This window comes from Mauremys mutica, chromosome 2 (assembly GCF_020497125.1).
Source record: "Mauremys mutica isolate MM-2020 ecotype Southern chromosome 2, ASM2049712v1, whole genome shotgun sequence".
Classification (NCBI taxonomy): domain Eukaryota; kingdom Metazoa; phylum Chordata; order Testudines; family Geoemydidae; genus Mauremys; species Mauremys mutica.
The window spans coordinates 159,316,498-159,340,777 of NC_059073.1; the positions used below are offsets into that span (position 1 = coordinate 159,316,498).

The window sequence follows — 24,280 nt, forward strand, 5'->3', positions numbered from 1 at the left end:
GTTCGCTGCTCCAGGCCAATGGGGGCTGCGGGAAGCGGTGCGGGATGAGGATATTGCTGGCCGCCCAGCCCCCATCCAAATTACCTGAACGGGCTTAAGGAGAGTACTAACTGTACCCTGCTAAAGGTGTGGCAGCCCTGCCTCTGTGACGTTTAGCCCTCCCAGTACCTTCATGGAAATTCTGGCTGAGGTAGCCAAAATGTTTGTGGGGACTCCACTATGGTAGAATGTTCCCATGACCACTCCAATGTACACTGCGGCTTCACAGCCACAATATAATCTTTAGACCTGCACTTAACTTACCCCTTTATACTGTTACTTTACACCAGAAGCAGAGTGCACTTACATTTCAGTTCTTCTGAGGGTTTCAGGATGGGGTGCAAGTAGACTAACACTGTGATATGGACTTTTAAAGACAAAGTTTATTTTGTGACTGCCTGTGCAGCCACTTACATACAGATACCTAAATGATTAAAAACACATTTTAAGGTGATGTCTACTTCCTGGATAGTGATTTATAGTAGTGTTGGAGTAAATTTGAACTTAAGCCAAATTGTTTGTATCTATTTATCTTGGGTACTTACACAGACCCTATTAGTGTAGTATCTGAATGCCTCAAACCTGCTAATATATTTATCCTCACATCACCCTGGTAAGATAGGGGAGTGCTAGTACTCCTGTTTTACAGATGGCAAACTGAGGTCCAGAGTTCAAGGGACTAGCCCAGAGTTGCCACAGGACGTCTGTGGGGGAGCAGGAACTTGAAACCAGGTCTCCCAAGTCCTAGGCTAGCACCTTAATCACTGGACCATCCTTGAAGTAGTACTTAAGTACACATAATACTAATTTAGTACTTCCATTTTTTAGCACATGGGATGGAGAGGGTGCCCTTTTGGGATCCCCCTTTCTTTAATATCAATATACCTGAATGGTGGCCCACCTCCCTCTGCTTGAGATGATTTGACTTTGTCTTCCTCCAGAGCTGGTTGATGCTGCTTCCAAATACCACACTTTTGGCTTAGTCACTCCAAGTGATGTACATGATATAAACTCCTTGAAAGAAAGAAAGAAAAACAGGGATTGTTCGGGTGAGACCAAAACAGAGTGCACTGCCCTATTCTATGCTGGGGAGCTTGAAGTGAACAGGTGGCTATTTGGTGACAAGGATTGTCTCTTCATTAAGTGTCTTTGGTGAAGAATGGCTTTGTATCAGCCACTCGTAAAATCGACTATAGTCTTTTGATTGATTAAAATATTAAGACTTAGACGGAATGCCTATTGAGAGACCACATGTCTTCAACTTGGGAGTTTTGTCAAACTGAGAATTATAACATTTTCTTAAATTGGTCTTTACAAATACTTCTAATGGCTCTGTCCTTTTAGATACCACCTCAGAAGTAGCAACTGCAAACTTGCCTGCTCCAGTGCAAAACAAAAACTACTACAAAAATGTTTCTGAGAACAAGGAAATTATTAAATTGGTCTCTGTACTTAGTACTGTCCTCAGTTCTACCAAAAAGGTAAGCGAGCAGGGTTATGGTTGACTCTTACTATCTATGGCACTGTCCTTGTGCCATGAAATATAAGAAACCTACAACACTGGGCTAATGCATATAGAATGGTGACATGTTTATAAAAATTGCTTAATGAGAACAAGAGAAACTGTGATAGTGGAGAGAGAACATTTGTAGTTGCAAAGTTGCATCATGTGTAAAAAGGGTAACTTTGAACAGTAAAAAAGCACACAGCTCTGAAAGCTTTATGGGAGTTCAAGCTTATTGTTTAACATAAAACTAAAAACTGATAACAAGTCCCCGGGGTGTGAACTACCCCACTGGACACATCTGAAAGAGTGTAGCTAGTACATCTTCATGATCTATGACAGAATGAGGGTGGTAATTTTTCACTAGTGACCAAGACACTTGCTATAAAAATGCATTGGTGAGAAGTCAAGATCCTGAGTACTCAACTAAAAGTTCTGCCAAAGCTAGTAGGAGTGCCTCAGTAAGACTGGTGTATTAGGCCCTCAGAGGAAAATCCAGCTGCTGCCTCTGCAGCTGTGGAGGGGGGCATAGATGTTCAGCTGCCTGAGGTGCAGTGGTCTGGCTGTGGGGAGGTGACCCTGTGGGTGTACATTCCTTGTATGCTATGGTATTCATGGTGTGAAAGGGATGAGCCTAGGGTGACCAGATGTCCCGATTTTATAGGGACAGTCCCGATTTTTGGATCTTTTTCTTATATAGGCTCCTATTACCTTCCACCCCATCCCGATTTTTCACATTTGCTGTTTGGTCATCCTAGGTGAGCCATAGGCCCAGAGACTGTATTGTTGTAGGGGCAATGAGTGTCTGGTGGGCCTACTGAGAGTCACTGGCTTTTGAAGGTGCTCTGCAGCCTGGGAAGGGGTATTTACCTTGCTCTACCCTGTATCTGCTCAGAACCCAGCTCATCATTTAGGGCTGGTAACTGCATTGAAGATTTGGCCAAAAATGCATACATTCATGGATGGAATAAAGGGCACAGATGAGAATGTGCATGTCACAGTACATCATCAGTGCGCAAAAGGCCTAAACACTGTTCTGCCTAACATATAAGTGAACACCACTGTCCTGTGGATCTAATAGCAATGTCCAGCATATGACACTGGTAGAAATCCAGGATAGTGGTTATTTCCTCATAGGCAAGTAAATATATAAACCCCAGAGTAATGTTTATTTCTCATTATTCAGAAGTTGCAATGTGGAAGTGGGTTACTGGAAAGTGCCGAAGGCAATATAAAAAAATAAAGATTGCAAACTAATTAGGCACACTTTTGTCTCAAAACTCTTCTTGGCTATGGGAAGAGAGATAATCCAAAGAGAAGAGAAAATGCCTCCTCTGTTTGAATTCTTGCCACCAGACCGACTAAGGGCTTGTCTACACTACCACACGGAGTCGATCTAAGATACGCAACTTCAGCTACATGAATAGAATCGCTGAAGTCGACGTATTTAGATCTACTTACTGCGATGTGTTCACTGTGGTAAGTTGACAGCTCACGCTCTCCCATTGACTCTGCTTGCGCTTCTCGTTCTGGTGGAGTACTGGAGTCAACGGGAGAGCACTCAGCGGTCGATTTATCGCGTCTATACTATACTAGATGCGATAAATTGACCCCCACTGGATTGATCGCTACCCGCTGATCCGGTGGGTAGTGTAGACAAGCCCTAAGACATTGCCCCTTTTAACCTAAAGGGACCATATTATTTCCACTGATTTGTAGTTGAGGTTGCATACTAGTAACTGAGGGGAGGTTTTAGTACTAAATAATCTAACAGGTGACTAGTGACTTGTTCAGCCATATTCAGTATGATTAGTTTTTTTTTATCTGAATAGATATTGCATTCTAGCAGGATTTGCTTAACTTAAATATTTCAACAGCCTCCTGTTTGGTGCTGAAATGCAGCTTACTCCACCATTTTACTTCAACTGAACTTGAACCAACAACTGAAATATCTGAGAAATTACTTATTCACAGCTGCTCACTGAGAAACTTCCTTTGACCTTGTAATTTATTCCAGGAGGTTCTTACAGCTCTGGAGCGTTTCAAATGTTATGACCACATCTGGCAAAGGAAGAAGGAGGAAACCATCAATAAGTTCATAACAGGGAATCCTTTACTCTCTGAATTTGAGTCCCAGATCCTCCATTTCAGAGACTTGGAGCTGGAGATAAACTCGGAGCCTGAATACATCTGTGTGGGAGCTATGGCACTATATAGTGGTACAGTGGTCAGCTCAAGTATTTTGTAGAACAAATGTTATACTTTCTCACTCTGACCTTTATCATTAATGCATATTGAAGCAATTGAGACTATTGCCTTAAAATGCACTTTTAAATTCTCACCATAATTATACCTCTGAGACCCATAAAAAGATTCTGTTGAGGGACAGTATCTTAAGCTTATAGCCAGGCTTCTGTGATAAGATCTACTTTTACCCTTCAAGCTCAGATCTGAAGCATGAATTATCTGTGTGAAAATATTACTACTGTTTGGAAGGAGTCAAATGTATTTACTTATATATAGAGTCAATTCATGAAATTGTTTCAAAGTTATGGGGAGAGGGACTACTTGATAAGCGCAGAACTCATTGGTGGCATGGCTGCAAGGGGTGGGTGTAGTTGCACTAGCAGAGGGAGACAGACACTCTGTTGCAGGGGATAAAGTGGTGTGTGACGTAATCACACTAGCCAGCACATGGGTGGAACCAAGACTCAGCCGACTTGCCTTTCCCCTTCCTACACGTTCCCTGCCCACCTGTGCAGCATGGGGACTAGTGGCCCTTCAGAGGGAGGGAGGAGCCTCATTCTGTGATCCACAAAACAGGTAACATGCTCATGAGAATAAGAGGGCTCCATGCACAGGGCCGCCCAGAGGATTCCGGGGGCCCGGGGTCTTCGGCGGCGGGGGGCCCTTCCGTTCCGGGACCCGCCGCCAAAGTGCCCCGAAGACCCGCGGCGGGAGCCCCCCGCCGCCGAATTACTGCCGAAGCGGGACCCGCCGCCGAAGCGCAGCCCGGTCTTCGGCGGTAATTCGGTGGCGGGGGGGGGGGGGGTGTCCCCGCCGCGGGCCTTCCGGGCACTTAGGCGGCCGGTCCCGGAACCGAAGGGGCCCCCCGCCGCCGAAGACCGGGCTGTGCTTCGGCTGCGGCGGGTCCCGCTCCCACCCCCCGCCCCCAGTCCCGGTCCCGCCCCCGCCCCCGGCCCCGCCGGTCCCGCCCCGGCCCCGGCCCCAGCCTCTTACCAAGCACGTCTCCGGCGGGGCCTGAGCTCCGTCCCGCTCAGAGCCGCGTGGTGAGGGGGCGGGGCTGTGAGCTCCACGCCGAGCGGAGGCAGCTGCCCCGCCCCCTCCCCACGCCGCTCTGAGCGGGGCGGGGCTCATGCCCCGTTGGAGCTCCCAGCCCCGCCCCGCTCACCACGCGGCTCTGAGCGGGACGGAGCTCAGGCCCCGCCAGAGACGTGCTCGGTAAGAGGCTGGGGCTGGGGCTGGGGCCGGGGCTGGGGCGGGACCGTCTCTGAGCGGGGCGGGGCTCAGGGGCCCCGCCGGAGATGCCGAGGCTCCAGGAGAGGGGCGGAGGCGGGAGCCTCCGCTCTTCTCTTGGGGGCCCCTGCGGAGCCCGGGGCCCGGGGCAAATTGCCCCCTTTGCCCCCCCCTCTGGGCGGCCCTGTCCATGCATAGGAACGCATGACAGGTCAAAATAATAAATGTCACACTTTGTACAGGTAATAGAAGGACATACAAGCAATAACCTATATTAAATGGGATAATTTAAACTAATCCTATGCATTGTCACTAATATATATTCGTCACTGAAGCCAGAGCAGTTTCATGTCCTTGATTTAGATCTTGCTTTAAAAGGTTTTACACCAGCATAGCAGAAGTAAGACTTGGGGCCTTAATTTTCCCCATTGAAATTGGAAATTTGTGCCCATTAAATAAATGGCAAAGCTCCTACAAGTTAAATGAGTAGTTTTGATATCATTAGTTTTTTAAAGATTTAATTCCCTCCCCCAATTATTCTAAAATGATTTAAATGATAACTGTCCCATCATGTTTTTATTTAACCTGGTAGTTCAGTGAATAAAATTGGAGTGTGGACAACTAAACTGATGAACAAGATAATACATGTGCAGTGTGAGCGCTCACAATTGTGTAAAATAGAAATTAAGTAAAGAGCTAAACTATGGCTCCCTCTGGGTGAATTCACAGCAGGGGAAGAGTGCAGGGTCCATCCAAAGCACTCCAACACAGGAATCAGTCATCATTCAGGTGCACTCTGGTTGGGGTGACACTTGAGCTATGAACAGTATTATGTACCCCCAAAAGGGTGGTGGGCTGGGTTCTGTGCATGGTTTTTCCCTCACCACATGCACACTTGTACCTGGAGGCTAGAACTGAGGTTATGCACTTACAGAAGGATGGAGCATTGGTTATAGCACTTGTGAAAATCGGACCCTGAAATGCTTGTAGAGATACAGTCATTGCCACTCTTCAGCATGCTCTCTCCAGCATCCCTGAAGACATTACATAAACTGCCTTCTATAAGCATATAGGCTCCAACTACCGAAGCTCAGTGGCTCAAGGACCCTTGTCCAGCATTGTTATATTCCTTAGAGGCAAAAACAGGTCCTTGACAATTAGATTGTTTTAAGATGAAATTGAAATGATCATTCTGACAAAATTTACATTGCTTTTTGCCAAATCTCTTAACCCCACAAACATGAGAATAAAACACATATGTAACAGTCATCTGAAAACAAAATCAATGTCTATATTTGAAAAAGTACTGACAATTTAACAAGAGACTCGTGTATAAAACCTGCTTTTGGGGAAATGATCTAAAATGACTTGTTCTCTGTTTTCTAGCTGACCTGAAGCTAGCACTGGCTGCAGAAACCAAGGCTTGGATGATTGAGTTAGGGCGTCACTGTAACAAGAAATACAGAACAGAGATGGAAAACATTTTCACATTTGTAGAGGAAATCGGCAAGAAACTGAATCGACAAATTAAGGATTTGGATGACATAAGAATAGCTATGTCTGCATTAAAAGAGATTAGAGAGCAACAAATCCCCATAGACTTCCAAGTGGTACCTATTGAGGTAATCAAAAGGGGATAAGTGTGTGTTTACTTGCAGTGTAAATTTTGAAAATGTGATGAGAAAAAAATATATAGTAGTGCTAATATAAGCTAATTAGTTAAATAATAAAATGAGTCTGGTCCTGAAAGTCCTTCATGTGCAGAACTCCCATTAGGGCAAATGTAAACTCAATGAGCCAAGAGGCAGCATGTAGGCATGAGCCTGTCATAGCAGCAGAGAGAAATGGAGAGGCTCAGGCAAGTGGAATTCTCAAATGAGAATTACTAAGGCAAGTGACAAGAAGGTTGTTGCAGCAGAGGCCAAAGTGTATGGAGACACAAAGGAGGTGACTGTTAGATGAATAGCCAGAGCTCTTTGGAGTCTGGTAGAACGAGTCCATGCAGGCTTAAATGGCAATTGCACAATGGATCCTGAAAAGAACTGGGCTTCAATATAGGTGCTAGAGCAGGGCAGGTGATGTGACTGTGTGCAGGGGCGGCTCTAGGAATTACGCCGCCCCAAGCAGGGTGGCACGCCGCGGGGGGGGGGCTCTGGCGGTTGCCGGTCCCGCGGCTCCAGTGGACCTCCTGCAGACATGCCTGCGGAGGGTCCGCTGGTCCCGCGGCTCCGGTGGACCTCCCGCAGGCATGCCTGTGGATGCTCCACCGAAGCTGCGGGACCAACGGACCCTCCGCAGGCATGCCTGCGGGAGGTCCACCGGAGCCGCCTGCCGCCCTCCCGCGGCACGCCGCCCCAAGCGCGCGCTTGGCGCGCTGGGGTCTGGAGCCGGCCCTGACTGTGCGGCTTCATGAGTGGGAGAGGGCAGGCTGTAACTTTGTGCTGAACTATGGGCATTTCAGGCTGACAGGTAGCCAAAACAAGAGGCAGGAGATGGTGACAGGTAGCTCAAACAGAGCTGTAGGGAGTTGTATATGGTGTAGGGAGGGTATACTGCAGATCTAAGTCAAGAAGGAAGATGGAGGTGGAACTGTGCCTGAGGATGTACATCTTGCTGGCAACAAGTACTTGATAAAGAAAGTGTTGCTGACTCTTGGGAGAATCACAGGTTCTCCTGATCAAGACAGAAAATTCAAAGTTTATGTTGTAATTTTAAAGAAAATACCCATTTCCTATTGGACTGTTTCACCATTAAAGCATGGCCCTCTCCCAGTGCAGTTTTGTACAGTGTATCTTATTGATGGCTACACCTCAAATAGAAGTTTCTGGCTTAAATTCCCAACCAGCAACCAACTATGTTGTGCTTCTGTTGTGCCTGCCTTTTGAATTCTTAGCTCTTTAGTTAGCCTACTGCATGTTTTCTACTTACCAGAGATACTAGCAAGTCTACTCTCTTAGCTTGGATATATAAGGGGTGCATTTTCTGATTAAATGCTTGATTAGGACAACTGTTTTTCTATGTCAGTTTGCTCTAGAATAAACTTCAGCAATTTCTGAAGTGCAGTTTATAGCTGTTCTTAAGGAAATATGCTAATGTGCTCCAAATATGAGTTGTGGACTGAAAATACTGCGTTTCAAACATGATTCTTTCAGTATCCCTGGAAGTTAGAAAGCATTCATGCATTTGTTAGAGGTGTGAATAACAGACATATCTGTTGATTCACATACCATTTTTTGGCTAGCTTTGTATATTGGCGTACTCCTATACAACATCTTCCTTAGGAAAGCTCATATCAAGATTGATTTTTAGTCCATTATTTGGCCTAAATTAAATGTTTTTCTTGGCTGTCATTAGTAGAGTACAGTTCTAGTCCCTCTTTCACCCATACTTTTGTTTGGAACAAAGAGTTACCCAAAGTTCTTAAAGTTCTAGAATGAAAATATATTAGACCAATTTAATTGGTTTCTGATTACTTTAGCTAGTTGTCGCAATGTAGCATATCAAAACAAAGCATCAGTGGTGCATATGAAAATTCAGGTACTCAGACACCACAGTATTGGAATCTATAGATGTGGGAGGGGGCAGAGTTGGGAGAGCAGGTAATAAAGCAGCTAATATACTTAATTGTCAATTCATACACCTAAGATCTCTGGTAAATCTTGGCTGTGCTGGATTCCCACTGCTCTTAGTGGTAAATGTCTAATATTAGATTTAAGCATGTATGCAAAAAAAATCTGTTCAAGAGTGTTGGCTATTTTATTGTAAAATGTTTAGCTATTCCTCTCTTCCATGTATTACCAGTGGTAGTGCTGAATGTAGTCATTATAGTGGGTCAGTTCTGAAGCACAGCTTTAATTTAATTCTTCTAATACTTATCACAATGAAAATGAATTTGTAGATTACATAGGCTCTTGTCATTATAACCAGAAAAGAATTTTAGAGGAACTGGTTGAAACACAAACAAAAATCCATCAGAGCGGTGAAGAGGAAAAACAGTTTTAATTTCTGGGTGATCATGGATTCCTGAATTTGTTGTTTATTCACAACTGTATTAGCATCGCCTTCCTGCTTCTCTAAAAGACCATCTGACACTGTCTTCAGTCTTCCACATTTAAAATCTTGAGGATTTATATATGTATTTGTATAGAATATAGCATGTTCTGTACATGGTGGATATAGATGCAACCATTGTTCTGACAGGAATCCTATGCAATGTTAAACAAATATGAGCTGCTGGTGGCAAAGGAAGAGATGGAGAAGGTGGACACTCTGCGCTATATCTGGGAGAAGCTTCTGGTCCGGGCAAATGAAGTGCAGAATGAGCTAGTAGCTTTGCAGCCCAACTTCAGGGGAGAACTAATTAGCACTGTGGAGATTTTCACTGAAGATTGTCATCAGTACTATGCAGACTACGACAAGGTATTAATCTGTGGAGTGTTTCAAAAGAAAGAAACTTAAAAAAAAAAACCAGCATGGAATTTCTCTGTGTGACCCTTGTAAATCCTGTGGTGTTCAGCTTCATTGCAGAGGGAGCTGTGATCATGGAGCACGAGAGTCAGTTAACTTTTTTTTACTGGTGCATGTGGTAGGGGTCATGATTTTTCATGCGAGGGGAGCTGGGGGCAAATGGGGATGATAGTTCAATGTTTCAGAGGCCTGCTCAATACAAAGGCCAAGCCTATTGAATAGTGCTTGTACTCCAGTTAGTGCAAGGTTTGTCTGGTATATAGGAGGGTGGAAGCTCTTTGCACCGTCCCAATTTCATTGTTGCAAAGAAGACAGGCAGAGTCAGTCTCCAGTAAACCAGCTCACTAGTATCTGTTCTCTCACCAGTAGAAGGGGATAGCAATGTGTACTTCTTAAAGGTCCTTCCCAACTCATTAAGTATGAAAAGTACTTGAATCCCCTTCTGTCACCCTTAGTCATGTCAAGCACCTTTCTCTATGAATGGGCCTGCTGATCTCTCTGGTACTACTAGATGTGAGTCAGGGTGGCAAAACTCAGTAGTAAAAACTATTAATGAAGTTAACACTTGAACAGACAGTGAAATCATATGTGCCAAATGCTTTATTTTTAAAATTGGTGATTAGCATCTTTAACTTTCTTCTTCCAGAATGGACCAATGGCGGTTGGTCTTGAGCCTCAGGAAGCCAGTGACAGGCTTATCATATTCCAGGTATTCATTCCCAATTCAAAGACTTAATTAAAATGTCATGTAAGTAGCAAAAACATTTCAGTCAGTCAGAATTTAGCAGAATACTTAAATAAATTCTACAAGGCTATATAGCCTCATGCAATGGCCATAGTCTACTTAATTTTGCCTTCTGGGATCAAAGTTTGTTGAAAAATTTTTGACATTAGCTAGCAAGGAATAATAAAAAATTGAAGAGCAAAAAATAGGTAACATGCATTGTACATACAGAATTTGTATAATAAAATATAATTACTAAGTGCAGGTGTTCTGATTGGAGTTTAATTGTGCTGAGCATACACTTTGATATATCTGCATCTTTGGTCTCACTTTTTAATGCTCACTCCACACCACCAGGCTTTTGCCAAATTTTGCCACTTCTTTATATTATGTAACCCTCCCCAAAACATATGTACTCTTCACTACCCCTTCTGATAAAATGCTTCCACATGCCGTGGTTAGTTTCCACTCTCATTATAACAGTTTGCTTTATTTGGCCTCTGCTTCCCATGTTGCTCCCTCAAGTACAGCCAGAGTTCACAGGCAAAATGTGGTTTGCATTGCTAAGAAGGAAAACCTATGACTTCCCTATTCAAATCCCTCACTTGAGGATTTGCACTTCAGACCTGAATCCTAGCTTTCAAGGCCCTGCAAACCTCACCTATGCCTTTATTTCTGCTCTTGCATATCATAACCAACCTTTCTCACACTGTGCCACCAAAGACAACAATCCAACTGCTTTCTTCAATCCACCCCTCTATTCCAGAAACAACCTTCTAACCTACCATGTAGGCTACCACTCACTTCTTCCATGACTTCAAACGCAGGCTCTACTGAGTGTCCCATTTTTATTTAAACATAACTTTCTAACCATCCTTTGCATCTCCCAGTGTCTCTTGTCTGCCTTTTTAGATGATAGATGCTTGTGAGCAGGGGCTGTGTTTTTTTTTTGTAGAGCTCTGAGCATAATACTAGCATTTGCATCTATATATTTTTATTAGAACCGATTTGACAGCCTCTATCGAAAATACATTACCTACACTGGTGGGGAAGAACTTTTTGGTTTGCCTGTTACCCAGTATCCTCAGCTACTTGAGATAAAGAAGCAGCTGACCCTGCTACAGAAACTTTACAGCCTGTACAACAATGTTATTGACACGGTCAATGGCTACTACGATATCCTCTGGTCAGAAGTTAAAATTGCAAAAATAAATAATGAACTTCTGGAGTTTCAGAACAGGTGAGGAAGTGTTGAAGTGTGTATTTTTAAGCTGGGTGTTTTTACTTGTTGAATAATGGAAGGGATTGCCTTTCACTCGCTATACTTAGATAAGCATGTTCTTACTCTTTAAAATTTAGTTGAAATCTTCCACTCTTCTCTCTTTACTGTCTTCACCAAAGAGGGAGTCATTTACCAATTGAGAGTTAAAGGATTCTTGTTCCTTGGGAGTTTTTTCCAAGTAACAAATAATTTCCTTGTGTCTAGAGGGCAAATTTGGAATTGATAATTACTTTTCTCTAGTTGAAAGATGGTTACATTTTTCTGAAATACAAATGAAATAATTGAAATTAACTTTCCACTGCAAAGAACCCCTTCAGTAAGCTACTGGGTTGCGGCTGTGTAACCCAACACTTTTCCTATCTAACAGGGGTTGACATACGTGTACTGAATTGAAGCTCTTGTCAAATATGGAATTGAGTGAGTTTAAGAATCAAACCTGATTATCTTGAGCATCCAGGCAGAATACTGCCACTAAGTACCCCATAACCAATAGTATTGGTCAAAAGTTTGAGGAAGGAGAATGTTTAAAAAATTTAAACTCTTTACCATTTTTGAAGTTTGGCAAATGTTGATTGAAAAATAAAAATAACTTAAAAGGAATTCCAGAGTTGTATGTGGTGAAGAAATATTAGTGGGATAATAGGTGTTATAATGTAGTAAAGTGGCTCATTGATGGAGTAACAGACAGTTAAATTGTTCTTTGTAATGGTAGTACAATTGTTCAGCTGAACTCCTTAGAACAGGTGTGTAGTCTTCCCTGATCTGCAGCCAGTGAAATAGGCTGATGGGGGGGAAAAACAAGTTCTCCTAAAGCACATATATAATTACTAAATTCAGGGAACTTAAATTAAACTGTACTTTAACTTCAGAAATATGTTGTTCCATTGCTGTTGCCTTGTTACCTTAGCTAATTCAGTAACATAAAGGAATATCTGAAATGCTTTAAAAAAGTTAACTGATTGTATATATTCAGGTGTCGCAAACTTCCTCGTGCTTTAAAGGAATGGCAGGCATTTTTGGATCTAAAGAAGACAATTGATGATTTCAATGAGTGCTGCCCTTTGCTTGAGCTTATGTCAAATAAGGCCATGATGGCTCGGCACTGGAAGAGGATTACAGATCTCACTGAACACAGCTTTGAGGTGGAAAGCGAAACCTTCAAACTGAGGAATATCATGGAAGCACCTCTGCTGAAATATAAAGAGGAAATAGAGGTATTTGTTAGAGTGGCACAGAAATGAGCAGTTAACCCTTTTCAAGGCATTGTAATAGCCTTAGTGTGACATTTTTCATAGTAGTTAAATAGAAGGAATCCATACATCCTTCAGCAGCTCTCACATACTCAAAACCACACTAAGGTATCCTTTCCAAATACTCATCCCATTCCTGAGGTTGAATTTGTTTTATGAAGTAATGAAGCCTTAACATTTCTGAGCTGGCCTACCACTAGTAGAAATACTATGGTGAAAGATGATCTGGAGAAACTGTAGGTAGGTAGATTTCTTTTGTATAGCCACTCAGCCTTTTGTACCCTTATACTGGAGTTAAATAGCTGATGGGGCTGCCAGGAATGAGCAGAGTAGCTCTCTACCTTCTCATGTAACTCATCTGTAGAAGGATTTGCAATATCAAAGTTCCTGCCTTTTTCAGGAGTATTACTTTTAAGATGAATATGAATAACAAGGTTTCCATTATTTTTGCATGTGAAAAGTATATCGGTAGTCTTTACACTTACCGATTTATGTTAACCATCTAGCCTAACTAATGCTCATGGAGAGAGAATAGAATGGGGATGCATGAGGCTGAGCCGAAAGAGTTTCTCATATTAATTGGCTATTGATTTACTAGGATATTTGCATCAGCGCGGTGAAGGAGAGAGACATTGAGCAAAAGCTGAAACAGGTGATTGCTGAGTGGGACAACAAAACTTTCACCTTTGCCAACTTTAAAACTCGTGGTGAGCTGCTCTTGAGAGGAGACAGCACTTCAGAAACGATTGCTAGCATGGAGGATAGCTTGATGGTTCTGGGCTCTCTCTTGAGCAACAGGTAACAGGAGAGGGGATTCATTATTAGCAAAAGACTTTGGCTTATTAGATAAAGTTGCCGCTTCCAACATAAAAGGAAAAATTAGAAAATAAATACAGAAATATCACCAGTATATTAATGCTAAACATTTCCCTATTAGTACAAATGAAGGCCCCATCCTGAAAGCTGTCGTAGGCAGGTGGTCAGCTTTGCCCCTGCAGAGTCATATTGATCTCAGTGGGGCTCCATGTAGGTATAAACACATATCCATGGTACAGGATCGGAACCTAAAGGCTTAACAATTCTTTTAATCTGTGCATGATCCATTGACCTCCTGGGAACCTAATTGGATGGACTGAGGACCATATATGGTTCCAAGAACTTCTTATCTATAAATATCTGTACAGTTTACAGGACACAACTAATTCATATTAAGTTTCAGGTGTGGTTAGAGTATAAAACGCTATCTCGATGATGTGTGTTCATTTTAAAATTTGAAAAGATAGGGTTCATTGTAGATCTTTGTATAAAGAGAATTGGCTGTTGTCCACTTCTAGAGGAACTTTTCTTTGGATAGAAAACTTGTTTTCTTGCAAGCCAGTCCGGATTTCTATATTTTATGACACCTCAACAATATAATGCAAAAATGATGCAAGAGTCAGGGGAATCTTGGATGACCGGTTGCTAAGGACTTATCAATTAAGTGAGATTGTCACCATCTTCTAGCCACAATCTTGGGGTTTCTGACACTTTTCAATCTGTAATGTAATTACAGATCATTTCCTTATCCACAGATAGCTGTGTTAACTTTCATTATGTAAGCTGCTAGAGGGAAAAAAAATTACTAAAATCATTATTGACCCTTCAATGTCCCTAGAGTAGTTCACATTGCCTATATTTATGTATCCAGGGTTTTAGAAAGATTCTGGATCAAGTCCTGCTTTCCTTACTCACTTTAACATTCCCGTTGGAGTCCAGGGACTATTGCTGAGCAGGAATTGACCCTGGAAAAAACGGTGTATAGAAGACCTTAAGTCAGTGTAGCATATTATCATATGGGGGCGGGGGGTGAGTGCTGTCCAATTTACATAAGGCATGCATTTTCCCCACTTAGTATGTCATGTGCTTTATAAGGCCTAAACATGCTTTAAAAATCATAGTTTTTTTTTTTAATAGCAGCAACTTTATGCATTTTTTTCAGGTACAACACCCCATTCAAGGCGCAGATCCAAAAATGGGTACACTACCTTTCCAACACAACAGATATAATTGAGAACTGGATGACAGTGCAGAACTTGTGGATTTATCTGGAGGCTGTTTTTGTGGGCGGGGACATTGCGAAGCAGCTTCCAAAGGTTTTTGAATAGCTACTTTCTTTTGACTCTACTTTCTAAATACACAGCTGGATTAGTTTAAAAAATGACTGAGGCATTTTCTATAACTGTAGGTTTCAGCGTTCCTGCTTTGCCATCTTCCTACCCTCAGGCCATTTTTTAATGTGGGAAGAGGGTAAGGTTTGTGGAGAGAACAGCGTGTAAAGCTGAAATCCATTTTTAAAAAAGTACTAGATAGGGGTTTTGAACTATTATGTGATAATCTTTACTCAGGATGTTAAAATGATTGATATTTATACTGGCTTTGTTGAAATAAAGGCATACACAAAACCGAATATTAACTTATTTGAGAAACAAATTTTGGGCCTCACATCTGGTGCAGTTTACATTGACATGGATTGGGCCCTTGATTACTAGCTTCCTCTCATCAAAGATGTCTGCCATACCTTATTGTGGACAACTAGTAAAGTGTATTAATATTGAAAAGAGTGCATGATTGTCTGTCTGTTGAAAGCAATATTTTTATTTACTTTTTTGCATAATCTTAAGTGTTACTATAATCAAAATTCACTTTTTGTTTGCACAACTTGCACCACATGTTGCATATTCAAGTTAATTCCAAGTGCAAATCCAATAATTAGGAGCACAGGCAATTGCACTTGAACAAACAATTTAATTGTCCTTATACAAAACAAATGTAACTTCAGCAGTTGCTTCAGAAACTTCAGCACAGCAGATAATGCAGCCATTCAGGGAGTCATGTAAAAACAGCAAATGATCAAAGTTTGTGTGTGTGTGTGCGTATAAATATAATGTGTTATATATCCTCTATCATTTAAAAATGGTATATTCTTAATGTGAAATCAGATTGGATAAAGAATCCATATACCACCTGAGCTTCTCACTGTTAATTTTGTGAGTGAAACTTATCTGAGATGTATTTGCCTATGGGATAGTCTAAGTCCAATTGTTGGGTACATACTAAAACTAGACTGAGTATAACGTGGAGTGTATAATCGAGAACATTACTGTGCTGGTGGGGAGGTAAACTAAATTAGATGACCCAGTAGGCTTTTTCATGTCTAGACGGTTACTTAGTCACTAATATTTGTTACAGGTGTCCTCTCATCTTTCAAACTAAAAAGGGCATACAGTTCTGGTGGGAGTCATCCTCTTCTAACATTGTTCCTAGTTTCTTTAATGTTAAAATTAACATTACTTTTTGGAAAGTAATATATATCTGGGGTAATCTATTTAAACATGATGGATCTAAATACTGGCAACTGAGCAGTCCTGCTTCGTACCGTGAGGAGGGAAAGGAAATGTTGGGTTCAGTGCCAGAGCCTTGAAAATGAAATGTAAAAGCTTTGACAGAGAATACCTAGCCTGTATTACACCTACCAAAGTTGAGGTTCTGTGGGGATAGTTGACAAAATCTGAGTGGTCTGGAGATTAGTTTTAGCAGCATTTATGAATTCAGAATTCATTCTATCTGAATTGAAGATCTCAGTTATGTAGATGACCTGCTTCCCCTTACTTTCCCCATAGGAAGCCAAGCGTTTCTCTAACATAGATAAATCATGGGTGAAGATCTTGACGCGGGCCCATGAGATGCCAAATGTGGTCCAGTGCTGTGTTGGAGATGAAACCATGGGGCAGCTTCTGCCACACTTGTTAGAACAGCTCGAAATCTGTCAGAAGTCACTTACAGGGTAAGACTGTTAATAGGGTACAACTCGAAGAAAATGGTGATAAGTAGCACAACCACAGGACTGGGTAACAGAATAATTCCTTCAGTGCTTATCTCATGCATTGGGCCTGGGGTGCAGGCTTATTTTCTGTGCATCCATGTAAGGTGAGGGTGCAAGTTAGTCCATAACTTAATTTTGAAGTAAAGGAAACCTGACATGGAGTTCATTAGCAACACTTTCAACAAATGCATCCAACTTCAGCAAGCTAGAACTGCACCCTTAAATTTTAATTACTATTCTGAGTGATCTGTAACTTCCACTGGCTTTGTGCAATGAGATAAACTGTGATTCCAAATGGTAGCATTAAAGCAGAATCTTAACCCATTGGGGCACAGTTGGTCTGAACTGCTATTATTACCACTAATGAAAACTGTATTAATGTGTTGTGTTGAGAAAACTTTGGTCTCCCATCACCAAAGGGATAAGATGAAGCTCACCTTATGAAGGCAGTGCTGAATAAATTACCACCATGAGGCTTGTTTCTTTTAAACTCAGGTACCTTGAGAAAAAACGACTTTCCTTTCCTCGGTTCTTCTTTGTGTCGGACCCTGCTCTCTTGGAGATACTTGGCCAGGCATCAGACTCTCACACTATACAGGCTCACCTGCTGAATGTCTTTGACAACATTAAAACTGTCAGGTTCCATGAAAAGGTGGGCACTGCTCTAATCTTGCCACACTTGTCTAGCAAATTGGCAAGCAATGCACAGTGTTTGTTAAATGCAAAGTTATACAGGTAAATGGTCCATGCAGCAGATCCACAAAGAATCTTGAGTGCTCTAGTGCTGATTAGATTTTTTTCCTCAGGGGACTTGGGTTCCGAATCTTAGCTCACATAACATTAATTGTGTTTAGAGAGGATGGTAGTTCAGAAACTTGCACCTATATTTTGGCTTGGGAACATGATATGTTAGCGGTTTTAAACATTGACACTTTCTTCATAGGAGATTAGACTTTTGAAAACACACATCTGTCATGGAAAAGAGAAACTTATGTTCTATTATAAAATTTCCCCTGCATTTCCAATGAAAAAGAACTAGATTGCCACAAGTATGTGCCCTGTGTGTGTATATCATTTTTTTGGTTAGAAATAATTTTTCCCCTGTCTAGGTAATCTCCACCCACAGTATCACTTGCAAAACTTAAAACCAATCACTTTTCAGTTGAACTTTGAAGCCCAGGTGTTAGAGTTAGAAAACAGGCAAAACAAGAATGGCTGTTTTTTATTTTTTATGCAGACAGACCTGTAAAGGCCAAGTGTTTAATATCTGTGACAGTTGACTATTGGGATTTTAGGTTATTTCCCACCTCCTCCCTATTCCAAACAAAACACACTTTTTCACTTAAGGTATATAGTATCACGAGTTCACTAGTTACATTCTGGGGAGGTTTGTACTGGTATTGGCATATTCCTAGAGCAGCCCTGGTGGTTATGGGAATACTGGGACTGCAAGTACGTCCACCTGTGGGGGTGTACAATGTAAGAAGTCTTTTTGCATTCTGATTTCACCCTTAGCAAATCTACTGGGGGTAGGGAAACAATGAGACACTGACTCTTTAGGTTTTTGGTGGAGAGACTTACAAAAATGACTACAGATTTCACAAGCACAAGTCCTATTGCTTTGTGTACTGAAGACCTTCAGGAGCTTTAAAAATCCCTCTTATCGATTAAGTATAATCTTGAGGTTAAGGCATTGAATTAGTAACCAGACACTGATTTGGCTTCTGACTCTGAAAATGATTGTCTGTGTGACTTTGGACAAGTTCCTTAATCACTCAGTTCCTCAGCATCCCACTCTTGGTCTGTTTTTCAGTTTAAGACTTCAAGCGTAGTGAGTGCATCTGTATAGTGCCTAGATCATTGGGGTCTCTAGGCACTAACATGGAAATAGAAGTAAAACTTAACAGGTGAGATCATCTTACAGCCTGTTATTCATTTGAAAGTTTGCTTCAGTTATTGCTAAAACACTGTTAAAGGAAACCCTGGTTCTGAATAAGCCCTACCAGGATCAGTAGTGATTAATTTGTTACTGTAGCTCATTTCTTTTGGTAGGTACAACCTGACCTGTTCAATAAATTACCAGGATTAAAAATAGTGAATTGTGTTGTGGAGATGTTGGAGAAATGACAAGCTCATAGCAATAATGTTCTGTATATTACAATGTATTTTTTGGTTTCAACTAGATCTATGATCGCATTCTGTCAATTTGTTCTCGAGAGGGTGAGACAATTGAATTGGATAAACCTGTAATGGCTGAGGGTAATGTGGAAGTCTGGCTCAATTCTCTCTTAAAGGAATCCCAGTCCTCATTACATACTGTTATTCGCCAGGCAGCCATGGATATCCAGGAAACTGGATTTCAGTTGATTGAATTTCTTTCTTCTTTCCCAGCCCAGGTAAGCTTATTAAAATGGGTGAGGAGCTAATAAATAAAGCTAATAAAATTATTTGTAAAGCATTTTGAGATCTACTAATAAACAGCACTATAACAGTGCAAATATATTAGTGGGATGAGGAGAAAATATGTTTGAGTGAACCTCGATTAAAAAAATATGTTGTCCTCAGATGTGTGCAGCTCCTGTTGAATTTTCAAAAGGCATCACATTTGTACACCAAATAGATCTAGACTTGGGATATAAACTTACATTAGTTTTACTTCTGTGATGAAGGCATGAGTTACACCTTTTAATACATTGTAAAGTATTTAATTTTATTGAGTAATTTATTAAGTATTAATAGAAAAGCATATTTATGTATGCTAACTGAAAAAATGCCACAGAGCATACTGTTTATTTTTTCACAAGGTTGGGTTATTGGGGATCCAGATGATTTGGACAAGAGACTCAGAAGAGGCATTGACTAATGCCAGATATGATAAAAAAATAATGCAGAAGACAAACCAATCTTTCTTAGACCTGCTAAACACTCTGATAGACATTACAACCAAAGACCTCAGTCCAGTGGAGCGAATTAAATACGAGACACTAATCACTATCCACGTGCACCAGAGGGACATCTTTGATGATCTGGTAAGCGTTCAGTGTAGCCTTTTGTGTGCTGTCACAGTATTATATTTAAACATGACTCTATGGCTGCTGAATATGCCCTTTCAAACATTAAAATGATCTAGTGGTTGATTCTCTGTTTCATTCCTGTGATGTTTGGTGATGGGATACTGTGAGGCAGCTTGCACTACTGCAGCCCAGCCATGGATAAATTCTGAGGTGTATGCATATCTCTACAATGTAGATAATAGTTCTGTAGAAATATTGGCTCATGTTGGTTGTAAGATTAATAAATTGCACCTCTCATCTGCTGCATCCATGGTACTCCAGAATGAGACAGATATTGTAAAAGGAAAACAAAACTGCTTGTTTTGGAAAGAAACCTGGAGATTTTTTTTCAAACCTTCAGGAGGTCATGAGAGAACTTGCCAACTGTACATAACTTACCACCCAAGGAGTGCTCAGATTTCCAAAGTCTAAAGAAACCCGCAGGAGCTTATATTACTCCATTGCTTTTGGGGATCTTGAGAAAGAAGATTGTGGCTACCCTTTCCTCTCCCCTTTAGCCAATCAAAACCCACATTTCTCTACTTCCACCAACCTTTCCTATTTAGGAATAAAAGTAAGTACATTTTAGATAAGGGATAGTTTGGGAGAGAATCCCCCAAAAGTCTCATCTTTACAGGTCAGCTTTCCTTTTTTAACCACTTCTCTGTCACCGTTTTTACTGTATCTGAACACTGTAGCACCCACATGCAAAAAAGCTCTTGTTCTAAGTCCTACCTCATTTATTGAAATTCTTCTCTACTCCCTCCCTCTTTCTGATCTGGTGGCATTTTACATGCTCTTTGCACAGGTGTGAGCCTACAAGGTGGAAGGCAGTTGAGAATCAGGTTCTTAGATTCCTAAAAGTCATATAATCAAATGGTAGCTGGACTGAATGAGCCCTCCATCTTTCCAAGACAGAATTCCATGCTGTTTAGCTGTGTTTAGAACTTTTGGAAAATATCATAAAGTCTGAGGTCACTAGATTCCATGGTGCCCCTCCAAAAAACTTTGGCCCAAAATTCTGCCCCCATTACACAGCAAGTGTGTGTAATGTTGCTAGCTGCTGCAGGTCACTGCTGAATTGACTGAATTTCCAGTGGTGCTCTAATCTGGCTCTTAGAGATCTGCTAACATAATGTGCTATATAAATGCAAAATACCTATTTTAATCAGTTGGCTCTGCTGAGGATTTTTTTTTTATTTTCCTAGTGCCGTATGCACGTCAAGAGCCCTACAGACTTTGAGTGGTTGAAACAATGTAGATTTTACTTCAAAGAAGATTCCGACAAGATGATGATTAACATCACTGATGTGGGTTTTACATACCAGAATGAATTCTTAGGCTGTACTGACAGGCTTGTCATAACTCCTCTCACTGACCGGTAACAAAGCTTGATTACTTATCCAAACGTTCACAGTTTTTGGCTTCTCACCACAAGGATTGTCTCAAAGTTTTGCTTATTTGGGGCCAAATTTTGTTCTGATTTATGTTTGGTTCAGTCTTACATTCAGTGGGTTTGCATGACCTGGGAATCAAGGCATATTTTTTGTTGTTTTCCTTTACAATATGTAATAATGTTCAGAAATTCACGATTACTTCTGTATGCTGTGTTAGTCTTTATGTTGGCAGATATGTGACATAAAACAGCTAAACGTTATTTAGAGGAAAATTAACACAAGTAGTCTAGTTTGAAAAAAATGAGAATAAATAATTGAGTTAAATTCCACATGAAAATGCCCATGAATGCTGATCAGATTTAGCCACAAACTTAAGTTCCTATTGTTCAATAAAATCGGAGAGCTGAAGTCAGTGTGGATCTGCTTGGAAGTAGGGGTCCACCTGCATGACTGTGATGACAGGCTGAATCCTTGATGAACACAAAATAACCAATATGAACTTTGCTATTTTTTGCTATCTCCAGCATCTGTAAGTTCTTCATCTGATCTTGTTATTGGGTCAATTTCATTGAATCGGAATTTGCATCAGGTCACATCATAGACCATGGGTGGGCAAACTTTTTGGACCGAGGGCCACATCTGCTTGGGGAAATTGTATGCAGGGCCATGAATGTAGGGCTGGGGCAGGGGTGTGTGAGGGAGTGTAGGGTGTGAGAAGGGGTGCGGTGTGCATGAAGGGGCTCAGGGCAAGGGGTTGGGGTGCAGGAGGGGGCTCAGGGCAGGAGGTTGGGGGGCAGAAGGGGTGCATCAGGGGGCTCAAGGCAGGGGGTTGTGGTGCAGGAGGGGTTCGGGATGCAGGCTTTTCTCGAGCAGTTCCGGGGTGGCAGCGGTGCACAATGGGGCTAAGGCAGACTTCCTACCTCCCCTGGTTCTACGCCGCTCCTGGAAGTGGCCAGCATGTCCGGCAGTGGCTCCTAGGGGTGCGACGGGGCAGGCAGCTCTGCCATACGCTGCCCTCTCTGTGGGTACCATCCCCAAAGCTCCCATTGGCCACGGTTCCCTGTTTCTGGCTAATGGGAGATGCAGGGGATGGTGCCTGTCCCCTCCAGCCCTCTGCCCCCCCCATCCTCCAGAAGCCACAGGGACATGGTGCCAGCTGCTTCCAGGAGCGCCACAGGTGTGGCAATCCCACGGGCCAGATTGAAAGCCCTGATGGGCTGGATCCGGCCCACAGACCGTAGTTTGCCCTCCCCTGTCATAGACTCATAAGAGTGAAAGATGGAAAAGATATAATACATTCCACTGTCCTAGAGGTGAATACAGGATTTTGCTTCACTGTACATATTACCTACTTTGTGAGCCACTTCAGCTAAAGTAATTTGAGCAATTAGGCAAGGTAAAATTGTTGAAATGGGTGTTCTGGAGCTGTTGTGCAGCTACTTCCTCATGAGCTTCCACTCACCAATGGACATCCCCCGCAGTCTTCTCCCCTACTGTGCACAGGATGAGGTGATAAGGTGGCTCTGAAGTGGCCAGTAAAAAGCCAAAGACTTCTGATGTGGAGCATTTCGCCTCAAATAAATTGGATGATCTCTCTCCCACAGCAGAAATGCTAATGAAGCTTGTTAATTGAGGGCTTTCCTTGTGCCGGAACTGGGCCTCAAATCACACTGATGCATTTTTCAGTTAGGCCATCAAGCAGACGTGGGTACCTGAACAATGCAGATACCTAATAACAGTCTGTTTCCGTGTAGATGTTACATCACTTTGGCTCAGGCCCTGGGAATGAACATGGGTGGAGCACCTGCTGGACCTGCAGGAACAGGCAAAACTGAAACTACTAAAGATATGGGGAGATGCCTTGGTAAATATGTAGTAGTCTTCAACTGTTCAGACCAGATGGATTTCAGAGGACTAGGAAGAATCTTCAAAGGTGAGAATTCCTATGACTAGAAGTCCCAAATTGAAACAACCCTTTGTAAAATGAAATCTAGTATATACTTAACAGTTATGGCCTACCGTTTACATTAGTGGTCAGTATTCTACAATAACAGTGTTTCTCATGTAGACCGGCTTCAAAGACAACAGAAAGTTTCCTGTATTACTAGCAGTATTTTTTCCTATTAAAAGGATATGGCTCAACAGAAACCTTTCTGACTAGGTTTTGTGGTGACTTTTCTAAAAGGAAATTTGACTTTTATTCTTCCAAAAACAAATGTCATTCCATTTTATAACACTGGCTACATGAGATACCCAAACAAAACAACATGTCCATATTCCTTTAATACTAACTTAGCCTTTTTTTTTAAAAAACAAACAAACGTTTTTAGGTTAAACAATTTGTAAATACTAAAGTCAAAGGCTGTTGAATCGGTTGTGTAATTGGTATGAAAACAGGATGCAGTCTGACTTGCCATGTTGTATAAAATATTTACTTTAAATTCTTCACAAACAATATCACTTCAAAGAAGCTGATCAAGTACAAAAGGCTCTGTAAGGGCAATGCTAATGTTGTCAAACACAGTGTACAGTTCATTAATGTTGGGAGAAAGTCTAGGTTATTTCTTTTGTGCCAGCAATTGGTTGTCCCAGTGGGCGATGGTAGGTGCAAAATTAGCAACCAGATTAAGACCTCTAAATATCTTTTTACAAGCTGTTCTGTTATTTGCACCTTACCTAGTTTCTCCTTGGTTATTTTTAGAAAACTGGTCTCAAACTTGGGTTGATTTTCATCTTCTTTCCAAGTCAAGACAACTTTACTGTTTCTTAATCCTCTGATATGAGCTTTCCATTAGACTGTTCAGAGGTTTCTTTCTGTTCAAGGTCTTGCTCAGTCTGGCTCCTGGGGCTGCTTTGATGAATTTAACCGCATCGACTTACCCGTATTATCAGTAGCTGCACAGCAAATTGCAATTGTTTTGACATGTAAGAAGGAGCGTAAAAAGAACTTTATATTTACTGATGGAGATAAAGTGGAAATGAACCCTGAATTTGGAATATTTCTTACTATGGTAGGTACTCTGAGGGGGTGTGAGATTCCAGTGATACCATACTTAAAATTACTTAAAAAGAACAGGAGTACTTGTGGCACCTTAAAGACTAACAAATTTATTATAGCATGAGCTTTCGTGAGCTGCAGCTCACTTCTTCAGATGCATCCGAAGAAGTGAGCTGCAGCTCACGAAAGCTCATGCTATAATAAATTTGTTAGTCTTTAAGGTGCCA

The 24,280-nt window shown here is 41.6% G+C and overlaps 1 protein-coding gene across 1 annotated transcript in view; it reads left to right on the top strand.

Moving 5' to 3' along the window:
• DNAH5 (dynein axonemal heavy chain 5) overlaps nucleotides 1–24,280 on the top strand; it is a 263,441-nt gene that overhangs the window by 119,215 nt on the left and 119,946 nt on the right. Inside the window, exons 22-37 of the mRNA XM_045006969.1 lie at nucleotides 1,384–1,520; nucleotides 3,561–3,762; nucleotides 6,407–6,642; nucleotides 9,221–9,439; nucleotides 10,134–10,196; nucleotides 11,213–11,451; nucleotides 12,467–12,707; nucleotides 13,342–13,541; nucleotides 14,722–14,875; nucleotides 16,403–16,566; nucleotides 17,101–17,257; nucleotides 18,789–19,001; nucleotides 19,410–19,634; nucleotides 20,867–21,039; nucleotides 22,810–22,988; nucleotides 23,879–24,066. Of these exons, the coding sequence (XP_044862904.1) occupies nucleotides 1,384–1,520; nucleotides 3,561–3,762; nucleotides 6,407–6,642; nucleotides 9,221–9,439; nucleotides 10,134–10,196; nucleotides 11,213–11,451; nucleotides 12,467–12,707; nucleotides 13,342–13,541; nucleotides 14,722–14,875; nucleotides 16,403–16,566; nucleotides 17,101–17,257; nucleotides 18,789–19,001; nucleotides 19,410–19,634; nucleotides 20,867–21,039; nucleotides 22,810–22,988; nucleotides 23,879–24,066 (2,990 nt within the window). The remainder of the gene's footprint in view (nucleotides 1–1,383; nucleotides 1,521–3,560; nucleotides 3,763–6,406; nucleotides 6,643–9,220; nucleotides 9,440–10,133; nucleotides 10,197–11,212; nucleotides 11,452–12,466; nucleotides 12,708–13,341; nucleotides 13,542–14,721; nucleotides 14,876–16,402; nucleotides 16,567–17,100; nucleotides 17,258–18,788; nucleotides 19,002–19,409; nucleotides 19,635–20,866; nucleotides 21,040–22,809; nucleotides 22,989–23,878; nucleotides 24,067–24,280) is intronic.